This window comes from Cyprinodon tularosa, unplaced genomic scaffold (assembly GCF_016077235.1).
Source record: "Cyprinodon tularosa strain WSP-4 unplaced genomic scaffold, ASM1607723v1 ctg1494, whole genome shotgun sequence".
Classification (NCBI taxonomy): domain Eukaryota; kingdom Metazoa; phylum Chordata; class Actinopteri; order Cyprinodontiformes; family Cyprinodontidae; genus Cyprinodon; species Cyprinodon tularosa.
In genome coordinates this window covers 14,034-33,024 of record NW_024038325.1, presented here as the reverse complement: position 1 = coordinate 33,024, position 18,991 = coordinate 14,034, and the positions used below count along the sequence as shown (strand labels likewise).

Genomic DNA, 18,991 nt, shown 5'->3' with positions numbered 1-18,991 from the left:
CGTCTTACAGCCGCGATCCAAGCTAGCCGACGACTCTTTGTTATCTGTGAAACTTGGTCTCCGTGTTTGCGCCTCCAGGCAGAACAGCGGTGGAAAGTTATCCCATTTCGTAGGTTTTTCCCTCGGCGATCATGTGATGCGCTGTTACAGCCCACAATACAGCAACGGTTTACCATGGTTGAAATCAAGTTACGGTGAAATTAAACGAAATAAAACACGGCTGAGAGGGAGAACACAGGCAATAGTCTAAGGAAGCCGTAAAGTGCGCCCTCAACATGGTCACGACGACCAAGCCCTATTGCGAGGTAACGCAAAAGGTTTTGCGAGGGAACGCAAAAGTTTTTGCGAGGGAACGCAAAAGTATTGCGAGGTAACGCAAAAGTATTGCGAGGTAACGCAAAAGTATTGCGAGGGAACGCAAAAGAAAAAAAATTCCCCATGTCCCCTAGGGGGCTCCGTACTGTACTGATAGCCGTATCCCTCACTAATCAGATCATTTTATTCTCAAACAGTTTATTACAAAGTATTAGAACTTTTAAAGCTTAATGCAGCTGAAGAAATAACATTAGTCCAGCTGTACTGGGCTGTTAATACTGTAAACGTTTTGTTTTAATACTCAATAATGTATAGTTAATTTACAGTACAGTATAATAAGGTTTAAAGTATAATTCACTTGAAGAACAATACCAGTGTAATTATACAGAACAGTCATTTTGCCTGTTGACATAACAGAAATATGCTTTACATGTCATTTTGTTCCAGGGAGCAGACAGAGGAGTGGATAAAATGACCACTTCATCATCGGGGCCAAAAATACTGCTGCAGTCGGATGGAGCGAAGAGTTGAGGCAGAATTCCATCTACGTGTTGCATTTCTATGTAAAAGTCACACAAGTTAAAAGAAGTCCTGTTCAAACACCAACGTACAAATATATAATAATTTGATCACATCAAATGATGCACAGATGCCACTTTTTGTAAATCTCATATTTGTGATAGAAGTGATTCTTGTGTGGGACAACTTAAAAAAAAAAAATACAAAGTATGTTCAGGTTTGGATAATGTACACACACACTAATATATATATATATATATATATATATATATATATATATATATATATATATATATATATATATATATATATATGTGTGTGTGTGTGTGTAGGGAAATTACATCTTACATTTATTATATTCATGTTAATTTTGAGTAAGCTTAAAAAAGTAATCTCCAGGTTACCATTCCAAAGTCTTTTTCTGTAGAATTTCATTAATCCATCCAAATCATGAAACCTTCCTTTTTTCTAGCTTTAAAGAAACACTACAGAAAACAGGGGGTCAGTGGGAAGCCTACTGCTGCCACCTGGCCCTGGTTTGTCCTCATGGATGAGGTATTAGGACAGAGGCCCCCTAATGCCCCACCTGTCCTAATTGCCTCCATCCCTGAGGACACAGCAGGGCCAGGTGCTGCAGAGGCTGAGCAGCACCAGGTTGACGATGAGGAAGAGAATGAGGGAGAGAGGGGAAAGGAGCAAGAGAAGAAGGAGAGACGAGTTGGTGGATTTAATCAGGGAGGATATCAGATGGCAGAGGGAAGCGGGATAGGATGGACAGATTATTTCATTTATTGGAGAGGATGGTGGACAGACATTATTATTTTTGGTGTTTTTTTTTTAACAAGTTCAGGTTATGTGTTGCTGTTATTAAATGAAATTATTAAATTGTTTATAAAAGTTATTGTTGTCGGTGTGTTCTTAAAGTCTTTTATCTGTTTCATCACTTCTTTATAATTTAAGTAAACTTAGAACAACTTCTCAGTGACATCAGTTTATTTTTAGAGAAGCAAGTATTTACAATAAACTATTAAGTATTGAAATTAGATTTTAAAATTAACTACTACAACTATTTACAGAAGATATACAGTAAATATTACTAGAGAACATATATATATATATATATATATATATATATATATATATATATATATATATATATATATATATATATATATATATATATATATATATACAATTGTGACTGAGCAGGAGTCCCTGGTGGTGCTGCTGGACTGGATGCGATGCCACACAGATGACCTTGGAGTCTTCTGACTGTGAGTGGGACATCATCTGGGGGGTGGGGGTGCCTCTCTCCACTGTTCACCACATCATCCATCAGGGTTTGCAGGGCTGACCCAATCGACAGCTGCCCCAATTGACGGCTGCCATGTTACTAAAAAAGTTTAAAATGACGAAGAAAATAATGACTTTACTAAAACTGTTTTCATTACCCTGAAATAACAGCTAAAATGTGATTAAAATGTGCTAAAATGTGACAATCTAAATGTAATGGTGGTCGGGTAGACCCTCCTCCAGGGGCAGACACCTTGGCAGACAGCTGGTCCCTCCATGGAGCACCACTGACTGCCCGTTCTCCCCTTCTCATCCTCTGGCATGTCATCCTCTGGGGCCGTGATATCACCAGCTCCCAGGCAGATGTTGTGCATGTCAGCACATGCCGTTTTGACCTGTAGAAAAAAATAGACAAAAATATTTATTTTTATTCAGTCATCTATCTTTATTACATGATTTATTAGAAATTAAATTTTACTTAATCTAGATCCACTATTTAACTTATTTTTTCGTTTTTATATTTTTATTTTTTTCCTGTATTATGTTTATATATATACCGTGTATATATATATATATATATATATATATATATATATATATACACTATATTGCCAAAAGTATTTGCTCACCTGCCTTGACTCACATATGAGCTTAAGTGACATCCCGTTCCTAATCCATAGGGTTCAATATGACGTCGGTCCACCCTTTGCAGCTAGAACAGCTTCAACTCTTCTGGGAAGGCTGTCCACAAGGTTTAGGAGTGTGTTTATGGGAATTTTTGACCATTCTTCCAGAAGCGCATTTGTGAGGTCGCACACTGATGTTGGACGAGAAGGCCTGGCTCTCAGTCTCCGCTCTAATTCATCCCAAAGGTGTTCTATCGGGTTGAGGTCAGGACTCTGTGCAGGCCAGTCAAGTTCATCCACACCAGACTCTGTCATCCATGTCTTTATGGACCTTGCTTTGTGCACTGGTGCACAGTCATGTTGGAAGAGGAAGGGGCCAGCTCCAAACTGTTCCCACAAAGTTGGGAGCATGGAATTGTCCAAAATGTCTTGGTATGCTGAAGCATTCAGAGTTCCTTTCACTGGAACTAAGGGGCCAAGCCCAGCTCCTGAAAAACAACCCCACACCATAATCCCCCCTCCACCAAACTTTACACTTGGCACAATGCAGTCAGACAAGTACCGTTCTCCTGGCAACCGCCAAACCCAGACCCGTCCATCAGATTGCCAGATGGAGAAGCGCGATTCGTCACTCCAGAGAACGCGTCTCCACTGCTCTAGAGTCCAGTGGCGGCGTGCTTTACACCACCGCATCCGACGCTTTGCATTGCACTTGGTGATGTATGGCTTGGATGCAGCTGCTCGACCATGGAAACCCATTTCATGAAGCTCTCTGCGCACTGTTCTTGAGCTAATCTGAAGGCCACATGAAGTTTGGAGGTCTGTAGTGATTGACTCTGCAGAAAGTTGGCGACCTCTTCGCACTATGCGCGTCAGCATCCGCTGACCCCGCTCCGTCAGTTTACGTGGCCTACCACTTCGTGGCTGAGTTGCTGTCGTTCCCAAACACTTCCATTTTCTTATAATACAGCTGACAGTTGACTGTGGAATATTTAGGAGCGAGGAAATTTCACGACTGGATTTGTTGCACAGGTGGCATCCTATCACAGTTCCACGCTGGAATTCACTGAGCTCCTGAGAGCGACCCATTCTTTCACAAATGTTTGTAAAAACAGTCTGCATGCCTAGGTGCTTGAATTTATACACCTGTGGCATGGAAGTGATTGACACACCTCGAATTCCAATAATTTGGATGGGTGAGCAAATACTTTTGGGCAATTTAGTGTACTTATATATATATATATATATATATTATATATATACAGTAAATTGCAAAATAAACATCAGGCAGATAGAGGGGGATAACAATTTAGACAAAAATGATTTTATTTTTCAACAGCTTTGGCTCTCAAACAAACATTAAATTTAAAAAAAAAAAAAAAATAATGGGGTGTTGAAAGTAGTTATTCAAGTCAGTTATTTACGGGTTTTGTACCCACATTTAAGTATTCAATTCAAAATACTAAAGTTACAAACAAATAAATCTACAAACTTAAAAATAAATTTAAAATTTGATTATTTAAAACATAGTCATCAATCTGCTGACAATGCGTTTATTTATTAACGGTTATATTTCTGGATCATAGCAGGCCCTGTGGGTTAGAATAATAGCAGGTAGGTCTTACCACTCCACTGCGCACGCCAGCCTGGAGAAAATCCGTCGCAGGTTTTGCTGCCGCCGAAGCCGTCAAAGCGACTCTCCTCCTCCAATAACAAGAAAAAAAAAAAATTCCATGTATATTTTTTGGTTTTGTTGTTTCTTTCCGTATTTCTCGAACTGTCGGTTTTTGTTTGGCGCTGTTTTTGGGGGTAAACGTGATGGAAACGTCGTGTCGTAACCAGGAAGTGCTCCAAAGGCGTCCTGCCATAGTACGCAGCCTGGCGATTGAGACGAAGCTGTGATTGGTTGGCCTATCAGACACCACCCCCCCCTCCTCCCCCACATTTGCTCTAACATCTTCAAACACAAGTTCGTTTTTTTGGCACAAATATCTCGCAAGGAATGTGACAAAAGTTCAAAGCGGTGGCGTCAAACGTGCTGTGTCTCGCGAGAGGTGGCGGTTGGGACGCTGGGGGTCTCCTTGTGGCGGCGGTGTGTGGGGGGTTGTGGTGGGGAGTGGTGGTTGGGTAATCAGTTCTCGGCAGAAGTCTTGGTGTGTGTTAGCAATAAGCGTGTGATGGTGACGCTAGATATTTTGAGGTTGCGGTAATAAGCAAATGTATTATAACATATGCAAAAAAATAATAATTACAAAATAAAGACTTATACACACTTAAATCATTTGTAGCTTGTAATTTTATTTGTGTCTTAAAACTATATGAACAACCAGTAAATAGTTTATGTTTGTGCATTTCATTTAAATCGATTTGAGTGTAAATCCTTTGTCAGGTGAAGATTGGACTGACAAGTGTAATTTTTTTTTACATGTTCTTGCCTGATATGTCTTTTAGTGCAACTTCAAATTCAGTTTGTGTGTGTGCGGTTTTTCTTTACAGCAGAACATTTTGGCATACAAGTTCAGATTTTTGTGGTACAAATTCTCACATTGCATTCTCAAGTTTTCACATTAAATTCACAAGTTCGTTCATTTTGGCACATATTTACCTTCATACTGAATTTAATCAAAAAATCTAACCTGCATGTTACGAGCCGCTGTGTTGATGACAGCACCATTGGCAGGCTTAGGCTGCAAGTTTAGAACAAGCTGGTAGAGTTTGGGTCATAATGCTGAGCCATTTGCATCAATTAATAGGCGAGTATAATATAGAGGCTTTTATTGTGTAGGGTCACTGGAGTCTTATTTTGAAAGTCTAGCAGTTGTGTGTTGAGAAAAGGGTCAGACCCAGCAGTGATACTTGATGACTTTCCAATCGTTAAATCACTCTTTTCCCTTGTTATTAGGGCAGTAGATAAAGTGGCAATGGGAGGCTTTTATTTTGAAATTTTCCATGGGGTGTGTTTTGAAAACCCCCTGGAGTCTCATTTTTAAAAAAGTGGTTGAGTTTGGGTCATAATGTTGAGCCATATGCTGGGAAAAAAATATGAGTTTAATTTAGGGGCTTTTATTTTGAAGGGTCCCCGGAGTCTTATTTTGAAAGTCTATCAGGGTTGCGTGTGAAGGGAAGGGTCATGGCCAGTAGTCATATTGTATCCACTTCCTAATGTTAAATCAGTGTTGTCTCCCTCCATTAGATTAAAATGTGCTGTTTAAAGTGGCAGAGGTAAAATCCCTTTGAAGCACGGTTACCTTGACAACGCTTAACGAGCCTGTCAGTGAGAGAGAGAAACGCGCTTCACTTTCGTTCCTTTCCTCTCAGGCTTTTTTGAATGGGAATATCAGCTCCGAACAAAAGACTGCTGAAGACAAACCGTAAATGGTATCTAAAAAATTCTTTCAGTCTAAGCGACAGCTATCCTTTGTCTCCAATTGGGGTAACTTTCATGGCTGTAGCTCATTCACAGCCTTAATGGGAAGGAGAAATATAAAGGTTTATAAATCCTGCTGGTCTCATTAAATAACATGCAGCAACATGGTAGAGCAGAACGCTCAAAAGCAAAACTTTCCCTGCGAACAAACGAGTGGTGAGCTAAAACCGTAAAAGGTAGTCAAAAAATTCTTTCACCGTTGGCGTCAGCCATCCTTCGGCTTCGACTGTGCCAACTTTCATGTTTCTACTAAAAACTATTTGGCCACGGTGACGATGTAAAAATGTGCATTTTCTGAGTTTGAGGATTTTTCTCAGAATCAGCGTTTTCCTATGCCCGAACAAGTCAGCTAAAAAGCTAAACCATAAATGATATTGAAGAAATTCCTTCAATGTGAGTGCTAGAAGGTTCTGAAGATGTTGTATACCAAGTTTCATGTTAGTACATCAAATAGTTAATAAATGGGAGCGATACGAAAATATGTATCGTTTTGGATTTTGTCTGTGATTTTTGGAAAATCTCTCATTGGATTTCTATTGGGGAAGTGTGGACTTCTTCATGGTCTGGGCCAAACTGTCGGAAAACCGTAAATGCCACACAAATGAGGGTTATATTTCCTGAATCCTGACAAAAATCCCTACGTTTTGATGTATAATTTATTTCAATTGAGTTAAAAATGAGGGACTGAGAAGAATTTGTTCGGAAAAACCAGAACAGCTCAAAAGCTAGAGCACGCACTCTAGCAGTTGAAGAATTCCGTCCATAGACTTCCATTATAAATCTGAAAATCTTAAAAATTTCTTTTAAAGTTTGAAGCTTCACTGAAGCAAAACTGTAAAAGTTAGCAGAAAGCCGAGTTAAACAGTAATAGCAGAAAGATACGGAAACATTTTAAAAGTTGAATGGTGTTTCTAGCTGAAAGTATGCTGAAGTAGTTAAAGGTCAAAGATGATGAAGGTTTAGCTGAATTTTGCTGAAATCTAAGAATTCTACATGCATTTCAATGGGACAAAAAAAACGCAGAAAAAGCTGAATAACGCGAAAACTACCAAAAATATCTTTACCAAAAGACATAGCAGAATTCTCCTGAACGAGCTGAACGTTTTGATACCAAAATTGTTGAAATCGGTTGAAAACTGCGGGACTAGTTAGAGTCAGAAAAATTTAAAGTGAACAACAATAAGTGGGAATGCATAAGCATTCCCACTTGATAATAATAATAACTAGAAAAAGCTGTTTCGGAGAAACAGCAAGTGGGAATGCTTTTGCTGAATGAAAAAAGCTGAAATTAACTGCAGAACATATGAAAATGTGATAGGAAGTCATCAGAAACTTCAAACTGCAGAAAACAATTGAATCATCTGAAGATTTTATAGGGTAGAATCATTTGGCAGTAAAATGGCAGAAACAAACTCATCTTAAAAGCTACACAGCCAAACCATACATAATATCAAAAAATGTCTTTAATGTGTGCACTAGAAGGGTCTTAATATAATGTCTCCCAAGTTTCTAGAAAAATTTCTAAAGAAATTTTGAAGGGGGGCCACCTACTGCCCAGAAACATGTCAGGCGTGTTATGAATAGCAGCAACCCGAAAAGCTTAATTCCTGTCCAGAAAGAGAGCAGAATGAAGCCAAAGTTCAAAACATAGGATGAAAAGTATTAAATTAGCTGAATCAGAAAAGAAATTACAAAGAAAAACTTGAATCTTATCTGGTTGAAGAAAAAAGTAGTAGCTTAAGGATGGGAAGTAAAATGTTGAGGAAGATGGTATTGAATAAGTATCAACATTTTGAAATCATATGTGGAAATGTCAAGACTTGGTAAAACAATTTGAAATGATTTAAAATGTGTTGGTTCATCAGCATGAAGAAAACAGTGTCATCCTTAGAGGATTGAAAATCTAAAAACCTATGTGCAAGACTGACCATGACAAGCAGAGGAAGGACAGAGAGAGAAGCTTATAGAAAGAGAGCTAATACCACTTAAGGAGCTGAATTTATCAACAAATTTAACCTGCATGTTACGAGCCGCTGTGTTGATGACAGCACCGTTGGCAGGCTTAGGCTGCATGTTACGAGGTTAGCAGATGCTTTATTACAGTGTAAATCTTAGAACCTGATTAAGAAATATGCACTGAGGTGTGTGGTCAACAGGCCTTGGTAGTGTAATTTGAAGAAATTGGTTGAGTTTGGGTCATAGCTACGAGCCATACGGCACAATGAATGAGTGTATGTAAGGAAGAGGCTTTTATTTTGTAGAGTCCATTTAGTCTTATTTTGAAAGTCTATCATGGATGTGTGTCAAGGGAAGGGTCATGCCCAGCAGTGATATAGAATCCATTTCTAAATATGAAATCACTGGTTTTCCATGTTATTGGGTGAATAGATGCTGTATTAGAGCATAAATGGGAGACTTTTATTGTGAAATTTGCTCTGGGGTATGTTTTGAAAAGTTCCCTAGAGTCTAATAGAAACAAGCTGGTAGAGTTTGGGTCATAATGCTGAGCCATTTGCATCAATTAATACGCAAGTATAATATAGGGGCTTTTATTGTGTAGGGTCACTGGAGTCTTATTTTGAAAGTCTAGCAGGGTTGTGTGTTGAGAAAAGGGTCAGAACCAGCAGTGATACTTGATGACTTTCCAATCATTAAATCACTCTTTTCCCCTGTTATTAGGGCAGTAGATGAAGTGGCAATGGGAGGCTTTTATTTTGAAATTTTCTGTGGGGTGTGTTTTGAAAACCCCCCTAGAGTCTCATTTTTAAAAAAGTGGTTGAGTTTGGGTCATAACGTTTAGCCATATGCTGAGAAAAAAATATGAGTTTAATGTAGGGGCTTTTATTTTGAAGGGTCCCCGGAGTTTTATTTTGAAAGTCTATCAGGGTTGCGTGTGAAGGGAAGGGTCATGGCCAGTGGTCATATTGTATCCACTTCCTAATGTTAAATCAGTGTTGTCTCCCTCCATTAGATTAAAATGTGCTGTTTAAAGTGGTGGAGGTAAAATCTCTTTGAAGCACGGTTACCTTGACAACGCTTAACGAGCCTGTCAGTGACAGAGAGAAATGCGCATCACTTTCGTTCCTTTCCTCTCAGGCTTTTTTGAATGGGAATATCAGCTCCGAACAAACGAGTGCTGAAGACAAACCGTAAATGGTATCTAAAAAATTCTTTCAGTCTAAGCGACAGCTATCCTTTGTCTCCAATTGGGGTAACTTTCATGGCTGTAGCTCATTCACAGCCTTAATGGGAAGGAGGAATATAAAGGTTTGTAAATCCTGCTGGTCTCATTAAATAACATGCAGCTCAATGGTAGAGCAGAACTCTCAAAAGCAAAACTTTCCCTGTGAACAAACGGGCGGTGAGCCAAAACCGTATTAGGTATTAAAAAAATTCTTTCACCGTTGGCGTCAGCCATCCTTCGGCTTCGACTCTGCCAACTTTCATGTTTCTACTAAAAACTATTTGGCCACGGTGACGATGTAAAAATTTGCATTTTCTGAGTTTTAGGATTTTTCTCAGAATCAGCGTTTTCCTATGCCCGAACAAGTCAGCTAAACAGCTAAACCATAAATGATATTGAAGAAATTCCTTCAATGTGAGTGCTAGAAGGGTCTGAAGATGTTCTATACCAAGTTTCATGTTAGTACATCAAATAGTTAATAAATGGGAGCGATACAAAAATATGTATCGTTTTTGATTTTGTCTGTGATTTTTGGAAAATCTCTCATTGGATTTCTATTGGGGAAGTGTGGACTTCTTCATGGTCTGGGCCATACTGTCGGAAAACCGTAAAAGCCACACAAATGAGGGTTATATTTCCTGAATCCTGACAAAAATCCCTACGTTTTGATGTATAATTTATTTCAATTGAGTTAAAAATGATGGACTGAGAAGAATTTGTTCGGAAAAACCAGAACAGCTCAAAAGCTAGAGCACGCACTCTAGCAGTTGAAGAATTCCGTCCATAGACTTCCATTATAAATCTGAAAATCTGAAAATTTTCTTTTAAAGTTTGAAGCTTCACTGAAGCAAAACTGTAAAAGTTAGCAGAAAGCCGAGTTAAACAGTAATAGCAGAAAGATACGGAAACATTTTAAAAGTTGAATGGTGTTTCTAGCTGAAAGTATGCTGAAGTAGTTAAAGGTCAAAGATGATGAAGGTTTAGCTGAATTTTGCTGAAATCTAAGAATTCTACATGCATTTCAATGGGACAAAAAAAACGCAGAAAAAGCTGAATATTGCGAAAACTACAAAAAATATCTTTACCAAAAGACATAGCAGAATTCTCCTGAACAAGCTGAACGTTTTGATACCAAAATTGTTGAAATCAGTTGAAAACTGCGGGACTAGTTAGAGTTAGAAAAATTACAAGTGAAAAACAATAAGTGGGAATGCATAAGCATTCCCACTTATTGTTTTTCTGTTTTTCGCAGAAACAGCAAAGTGGGAATGCTTTTTTTGCTGAATGAAAAGAGAAAAATTTGCTAAAAAAAACTGCATAAAGGGGGAAAAACAGCTAAAAAGCTAAAGAATACACAAAAGTGTTTTTGGATAGTAATCTGAACCTTAAATGAGCAGATAGCAATTGAATAATCTAAAGATTTTGTAGGATAGAATCATTTTTCAATATCCTGGCAGAAACCTGCTAAACTTGACAGCAGAACGTTCCTTGATATTTACTGAACCAGCAGAAAACACTCCAAAATCATGTGTTGAAGTGGAAGCTCAAAGAAGTTTAGTTGAACAGGACAACACTTGGTGAAACCTTATACATTAGAAGAAATGTAAATGCATGATTGCTTAAAGTAAATCATAAATATCCTGAAGCTGAAAGTAGTAATCTTACTGAAACATTTTAACTTGGCAAGAAAAAAAGAAATATCTAATTTATTTTCTTTAAAAAGGTGGGAGCAAGATAAAGTTGACAGCAAATCTAACAAAATCTACTAATACATTAGCAGAAACATTGTCAAAGTTTGCCCAAACAGCAAAGCGAAAAAAGGAAGGAATTAAAAATAATGAAATACTGTTAATTGATTCAAAATGAATCATCAGTATATTTAATTAATAATGCTTCGCTTTTTTTTCTAAAACAATGACAAATAACAGTACATTGAATGAAATATTTCGTGATAAGGAAACAGTAACAATGCAAGACAATCTCACCCATGAGGTTAATATTAATGAATTGCAATTTGGTTTATTTATCATATTATCACACAAATTCACAACACAAGTCATCTCAAGAAACTTTACAGAAAAAATTCAATTACATCATACAATTAGTTAAAAGTTTGGAGGAACCCAGATGATTGCATTCAGTCATTGACTAATGAGAATTTGTTCTTCTGGATGAGCATTTACACACAGTAGACATTTTCTTATATTTAGTCATTGATTTTGCAGCAATCACTGACACAGAGCATGCACGCAGCAAGAGTGGAGAGGAAAGACACCCTTTTAACAGAAAATAACCTGTCAGATATGAAGATGTTCTGCCAAACCAGACTATGGACACAGACCTAAAATAACACTTTTGAAGTAAATGATCTAAATCAAAATTAGAGATAATAAATTAAAGTAAATCAAAAATTAAATGTAGTATTTTAAGATAAAATTAGAGATTGTAAATTAAACATAGTAACTATTGTAAATTGTATCATAATTAATTTAAAAATAATTTTTCAAAGACTAAAGACTTAATAGAATAGCAATTATTACAATGATGTGATACTAAATGAATTCAAATCTGTAGCTAAATACATGTTTCTATTCTTTAAAAAAATATATAATTAATTTGGAAAAAATAAAGTTTACTTTTTAGATTTCAACTTTGTGATAGATTATACAAGAAAATACAGAGTTTGGTTTAGGGAGCATTGAGTTCATGGAACAAATTACTTTCAGCTCAAACTGGATCTTTTTTGGACATGAACAAAGACTAAACAAAAACAAAGTTTGGTTTACTGTGAAATGCTTTTCACATTGTGCTTATAGCAAGGCTAATTACACATTTATTCATGGTTCTACCTCTGATTAGATATTGTATCTTTATTAAGATACCATAGTGGTAGTTAGTCTTTAGAGAACTGTGAACGACACATGGTTCAGATTTCACATTCTGCTTTTGACTCATGTTTTAGCCTGCTCTAACTGCACAGATGTGGAAAACTTTCACACCAAATTACAAGCTGATAACCCCACTAAGACAGGATTCACATAGTTATGTGTCACAACTCAATGGTCCTTTTATATTTTCACCCCTACCAGATAATGAATTTATTAACTTATCAATTGTTATTCCCACTGTTTAAATTGAAGAATTCAAGTTATTTTAAAATTTGATTCAACCTGGTTTTCACAGTAGTAAACCACTTTATAATTTCAAAATAATTCAGATTAAAAGAAACCTCAGAGAAAAATAACAATGCAATAGTTTAAAATATTCATTAATAAGCCCACAGGGTCTTAGGAGCAAATTTCAACTGAAATTAAATATGTAATTTAAGCCAAGTACATACCCCCCCACCCCCGAACTACGATTGTGTTACTATTGGTAACACCGTTTATATTTGTATGACAGAAAGGCATTGAGGCATATTTTTTCAGGTATAACAACTATTTTAAATGTCACCTTGTGTGATTTATAGGTGATCTAAACAGAGAAGAAATGAAAAATATTTAGCCTTGCCAAATTTTATTTCAAAATAAACAATGTTTGAAAACTTTTGCTTAGTGTGAAATGCTTTTCATATTGTGCTTATAGCAAGAATAATTACACATTCATTCATGGTTCTACCTCTGATTAGATATTGTATCTTTATTGTGATACCATAGTGGTGGTCAGTCTTTAGAGAACTGTGAACAACACAGTGTTCAGATTTCACATCTGCTTTTGACTCATGTTTTTTTATTAGCCTGCTCTAACTGCACAGATGTGGAAAACATCTTTCACACCAAATTACCAGCTGATAACCCCACTAAGACAGGATTCACACAGTTATGTGTAACACCTCAATAGTTCTTTCTATTTAATTGTAACTCTACCAAATAATGAATAATATTAACTTATAAATTGCTTTAATCACTGTTTAAATTGAAGAGTTCAAAACACATTTACTTTTAAAATTTGATCATGGTTACCAGATTTAACAGGTGACCAAGTATTACCTATTCCAGAAAGTAAGGATTGGCTTCCTTCATGCACTAACACACAGTATGTGTAGGTCCTGTCTTATATCCGCTAAAACTACTATCAAAATAAATAATTTATGTCATTTAGATTTGACCTGGTTTTCACAGCAGTACACCACTTTATACTTTAAAAATAATTCAGATTAAAAGAAACCTACTGGGTAATGGAGAAAAATACCAGTGCAATAGTATAAAATATTAATTAATAAGCCCACAGGGTCTCTGGAGCAAATTCCGACTAAAATTACTTATGTTAATTAAGGCAAGTAAAACTCCCGAACTATAAATTTGTATCATCTGTCACACCAATTTATGCCACGCAGGCCGGTTACACCCGCGGAAACGGTCACACAATTACCTCCAAACCCTCCTTGGAAAGGTCTGAGCCTCTAGTTCCCAATGTTACGGGCTATTGAGGCTAAAAATGAATACCTTCTGTTGCATTACTCCCAGACAGTCACACATGTCAGGTGGAAATGTAAACCTTATGGCTAAAACTTGTTTTAGAAATTTTAAAGCCCCATTTTGAAAGGCATGTGGATGAGACACAGTGTGCGTGTTTTGGCCATTTCTATAAATAGATAAATATGAGAAGGCATCAGATGAGCCTGGTACCAGGCCTGCAAGGATCCAAGAGTTAAAGCTGCATAATTACAGACATGGATGAGGAAAACTTAGAGCAATTACTGTCATTTCTCCATAATGTTCATGGTTGAGTTTTTTTTTTTTTTTTTTTTTTTGAATGAATCGCTGTCAACAGAAGATTCAAAGGAGCACATAGTCACCATGAAGGAGCAAAGTGTCCCTGCTGTTGAACTGCTTCTTCCATGCACCTGCTGAGCACTGGAAAGATGGGTGCAGGTCTTAAGGAGAAAATCCGTAATATATTTTACCTCTGAGTCTCAGTATGAGGGCCCAATGCAGTACACAGGTCAGAGAGTGAACCAAACAAATATGGCTGTTCCTTATGACTTGATCCCAGAAGCAAAATCCGATCACCAGGCAAGGGGTGGGCACTGGTTTATCTCTTCCGGAGACAGATGATGATGGTGTGGTAACTGATCCTGTGAAAGAAGAGAAGACTTACATTGTAATGACTTTGAATGTTTAAAAAATGGTCACATGATGTATGATTACTAAATACCTTTAATACTGCTGCAGAGCAAATACCTCTGAGCCTCAGTATGAGGGCCCAATGCAGTACACAGGTCAGAGAGTAAGCCAAACAAATTTGGCTGTTCCTTATGACTTGATCCCAGTGGCAGATCCGATATCCAGGCAAGGGGTGGGCACTGGTTTATCTCTTCTGGAGACAGAAGATGTGGTAACTGATCCTGTGAAAGAAGAGAAGACTTACATTGTAATGACTTTGAATGTTTAAAAAATGGTCACATGATGTATGATTACTAATCACCTTCAATACTGCTGCAGAGCAAATACCTCTGAGTCTCAGTATGAGGGCCCAATGCAGTACACAGGTCAGAGAGTAAGCCAAACAAATTTGGCTGTTCCTTATGACTTGATCCCAGAAGCAGAATCTGATCACCAGGCAAAGGGTGGGCACTGGTTTATCTCTTCTGGAGACAGAAGATGATGGTGTGGTAACTGATCCTGTGAAAGAAGACAGGACTTACATTGTAATGACTTTGAATATTTAAAAAATGGTCACATGATGTATGATTACTAAGTACCTTCAACATTGCTGCAGAGCACATACCTCTGAGTCTCAGTATGAGGGGCCAATGCAGTACACAGGTCAGAGAATGAACCAAACAAATTTGGCTGTTCCTTATGACTTGATCCCAAAAGCAGAATCTGATCACCAGGCAAAGGGTGGGCACTGGTTTATCTCTTCTGGAGACAGAAGATGATGGTGTGGTAACTGATCCTGTGAAAGAAGAGAAGACTTACATTGTAATGACTTTGAATGTTTAAAAAATGGTCACATGATGTATGATTAATAAATACCTTTAATACTGCTGCAGAGCAAATACCTCTGAGCCTCAGTATGAGGGCCCAATGCAGTACACAGGTCAGAGAGTAAGCCAAACAAATTTGGCTGTTCCTTATGACCTTATCCCAGTGGCAGATCCGATATCCAGGCAAGGGGTCGGCACTGGTTTATCTCTTCTGGAGACAGAAGATGATGGTGTGGTAACTGATCCTGTGAAAGAAGAGAAGCCTTACATTGTAATGACTTTAAACGTTTAAAAAATGGTCACATGATGTATGATTACTAATCACCTTCAATACTGCTGCAGAGCAAATACCTCTGAGCCTCAGAATGAGGGCCCAATGCAGTACACAGGTCAGAGAGTGAACCAAACAAATTTGGCTGTTCCTTGTGACTTGATCCCAGAAGCAGAATCTGATCACCAGGCAAAGGGTGGGCACTGGTTTATCTCTTCTGGAGACAGAAGATGATGGTGTGGTAACTGATCCTGTGAAAGAAGAGAAGCCTTACATTGTAATGACTTTGAATGTTTAAAAAATGGTCACATGATGTATGATTACTAATTACCTTCAATGCTGCTGCAGAGCAAATACCTCTGAGCCTCAGTATGAGGGCCCAATGCAGTACACAGGTCAGAGAGTGAACCAAACAAATTTGCCTGTTCCTTATGACCTTATCCCAAAAGCAAGATCCAATAACCAGGCAAGGGGTGGTTAGCAGTTTATCTCTTCTGGAGACAGAAGAAGATTGTGTGGTAACTGATCCTGTGAAAGAAGAGAGGACTTACATTGTAATGACTTTAAACGTTTAAAATGGTCACATGATGTATGATTACTAATCACCTTCAATACTGCTGCAGAGCAAATACCTCTGAGCCTCAGTATGAGGGCCCAATGCAGTACACAGGTCAGAGAGTGAACCAAACAAATTTGGCTGTTCCTTATGACTTGATCCCAGAAGCAGAATCTGATCACCAGGCAAAGGGTGGGCACTGGTTTATCTCTTCTGGAGACAGAAGAGGACGGTGTGGTAACTGATCCTGTGAAAGAAGACAGGACTTACATTGTAATGACTTTGAATATTTAAAAAATGGTCACATGATGTATGATTACTAAGTACCTTCAACATTGCTGCAGAGCACATACCTCTGAGTCTCAGTATGAGGGCCCAATGCAGTACACAGGTCAGAGAGTGAACCAAACAAATTTGGCTGTTCCTTATGACTTGATCCCAGAAGCAGAATCTGATCACCAGGCAAAGGGTGGGCACTGGTTTATCTATTCTGGAGACAGAAGATGATGGTGTGGTAACTGATCCTGTGAAAGAAGAGAAGACTTACATTGTAATGACTTTGAATGTTTAAAAAATGGTCACATGATGTATGATTACTAATTACCTTCAATACTGCTGCAGAGCAAATACCTCTGAGCCTCAGCATGAGGGCCCAATGCAGTACACAGGTCAGAGAGTGAACCAAACAAATTTGGCTGTTCCTTATGACTTGATCCCAGAAGCAGAATCTGATCACCAGGCAAAGGGTGGGCACTGGTTTATCTCTTCTGGAGACAGAAGATGATGGTGTGGTAACTGATCCTGTGAAAGAAGAGAAGCCTTACATTGTAATGACTTTAAACGTTTAAAAAATGGTCACACGATGTATGATTACTAATCACCTTCAATACTGCTGCAGAGCAAATACCTCTGAGCCTCAGTATGAGGGCCCAATGCAGTACACAGGTCAGAGAGTAAGCCAAAAAAATTTGGCTGTTCCTTATGACTTGATCCCAGAAGCAGAATCTGATCACCAGGCAAAGGGAGGGCACTGGTTTATCTCTTCTGGAGACAGAAGAGGACGGTGTGGTCCTGTGAAAGAAGAGAAGACTTACATTGTAATGACTTTGAATATTTAAAAAATGGTAACATGATGTATGATTACTAATTACCTTCAATACTGCTGCAGAGCAAATACCTCTGAGCCTCAGTATGAGGGCCCAATGCAGTACACAGGTCAGAGAGTAAGCCAAACAAATTTGGCTGTTCCTTATGACTTGATCCCAGAAGCAGAATCTGATCACCAGGCAAAGGGTGGGCACTGGTTTATCTCTTCTGGAGACAGAAGATGATGGTGTGGTAACTGATCCTGTGAAAGAAGAGAAGCCTTACATTGTAATGACTTTGAATGTTTTAAAAATGGTCACATGATGTATGATTACTAATTACCTTCAATACTGCTGCAGAGCAAATACCTCTGAGCCTCAGTATGAGGGCCCAATGCAGTACACAGGTCAGAGAGTAAGCCAAACAAATTTGCCTGTTCCTTATGACTTGATCCCAGAAGCAGAATCTGATCACCAGGCAAGGGGTGGGCACTGGTTTATCTCTTCTGGAGACAGAAGATGATGGTGTGGTAACTGATCCTGTGAAAGAAGAGAAGGCTTACATTGTAATGACTTTGAACGTTTAAAAAATGGTCACATGATGTATGATTACTAAATTCCTTCAACATTGCTGCAGAGCACAAACCGTCCCCTGTTGGTGAGGTTTAACATGAAGATGATGATATGCTTGTCTTCAGCTGCAAGGGTCTCACTAAGATGGATTTGTAGCCTAGAAATGCCAAGATGGGATTTGGATACTCTGACCTGTAAGATGAAGAGATAGATCGTAAATAAAACCACAAAGTCTGAATAATTAAGGGAAATTTAGTTTTTACAGACAGAAGATTTCCTACTCACCTTGTGTCTGCCTAGAAGAACCTGGTCAGTGTCAGCAGGAGGATATATGGAGCACAGTTGTGGCCTGTGCATTTATCATCCCAACCCAACCCGCCCAGATAAATGCACAGGCCACTCATGTTCTTATAGATGTTTAACATAATTCTCTTTGCATACCAATCATCCAATTACTACTAGGTTTATTTTTTATGGTGTTCTATCTTCCAAGCTGAAAAACCAATTTTTTGCTACATTTTCCATTAAAGTTGTTGTCATATGAGATATACTGTGTAAAATCATTCACATTTGTTTAAGTATTTTAAGTGAAATGTATACAAAAATGTCAGTACTCAGAAAAAATTTATAATCTACTTAATTTACTTAAAGTCAATTTCTGGAAAAAAACACAATCCAAATATCTACTTTATTTCTATATTTTTTTTCAATGGTTTCGAAAAGAGAGCTTTGATTCATCCAATAAAGTATTAAAAATCTAACATACCAAGTCCTTAGTTGCATGTTCATGACACTAATTCTAGATTGTTATTTTAAGTAGAACAAGAATTGAAACAGAGAACTCAGCTGTCAGCCTAAAACTTAACATACTGTAAGAGCATTTAAAGTTTTTATTATTCTCAGAATCCAGAGGAATGATGTAAACATATTTGCTAATCAGATATCTATTGTTAAAATCTCAGGATCAAACACAGTCTTTAAAAACTTTTTTTTTTTTTTTAAATCAAGTAACTACAATTCTTTATGTTTTATTTTACACTCACGACCTCTTCATGGTTCACTGCCGGACAGGACACAGAACACTGGGTTGTGGTAACTGTAGTAGGTTCTCATGACACCTGAATGGAGACACTGCTGTGGCTGAGAAATGAATATCAAATCAAGTTGTGTGAGTTTCTCTGTCGTGGGGGAAGAAATCAACTGTACAAAT

At 37.8% G+C, this 18,991-nt stretch overlaps 1 protein-coding gene and 1 long non-coding RNA gene across 2 annotated transcripts; both read right to left on the bottom strand.

Moving 5' to 3' along the window:
- Nucleotides 1-14,082: 14,082 nt before the first annotated feature.
- LOC119779576 lies at nt 14,083-14,663 on the bottom strand. Its single transcript, XR_005280250.1, has 2 exons — nt 14,522-14,663; nt 14,083-14,441 (listed from the first exon to the last, which is right to left on the bottom strand). It is a non-coding gene; the product is annotated as an uncharacterized LOC119779576 (long non-coding RNA).
- Nucleotides 14,664-15,156: 493 nt separating this feature from the next.
- LOC119779574 lies at nt 15,157-18,138 on the bottom strand. The gene is made up of 8 exons (XM_038279249.1): nt 18,067-18,138; nt 17,855-17,973; nt 16,728-16,876; nt 16,477-16,647; nt 16,200-16,370; nt 15,925-16,095; nt 15,346-15,541; nt 15,157-15,265 (listed from the first exon to the last, which is right to left on the bottom strand). Exons 1-7 carry the CDS (start codon nt 18,136-18,138, stop codon nt 15,444-15,446), a joined length of 951 nt encoding a protein of 316 aa, XP_038135177.1. The 3' UTR covers nt 15,157-15,265; nt 15,346-15,443.
- Between the last annotated feature and the right edge of the window lie 853 nt (nt 18,139-18,991).

What these genes read in the sequence shown, in the direction of transcription:
- LOC119779574 (XM_038279249.1), bottom strand. Translation starts at nt 18,138, where the DNA reads ATGCACAGGCCACAACTGTGCTCCATATATCCTCCTGCTGACACTGAC. An exon ending in AACCTCACCAACAGGGGACG is followed by an intron (nt 16,877 to 17,854) that starts GTTTGTGCTCTG and finishes GAGATAAACCAG; the next exon opens with TGCCCACCCTTTGCCTGGTG. An exon ending in CCTCATACTGAGACTCAGAG is followed by an intron (nt 16,371 to 16,476) that starts GTATGTGCTCTG and finishes CTTCTTTCACAG; the next exon opens with GATCAGTTACCACACCGTCC.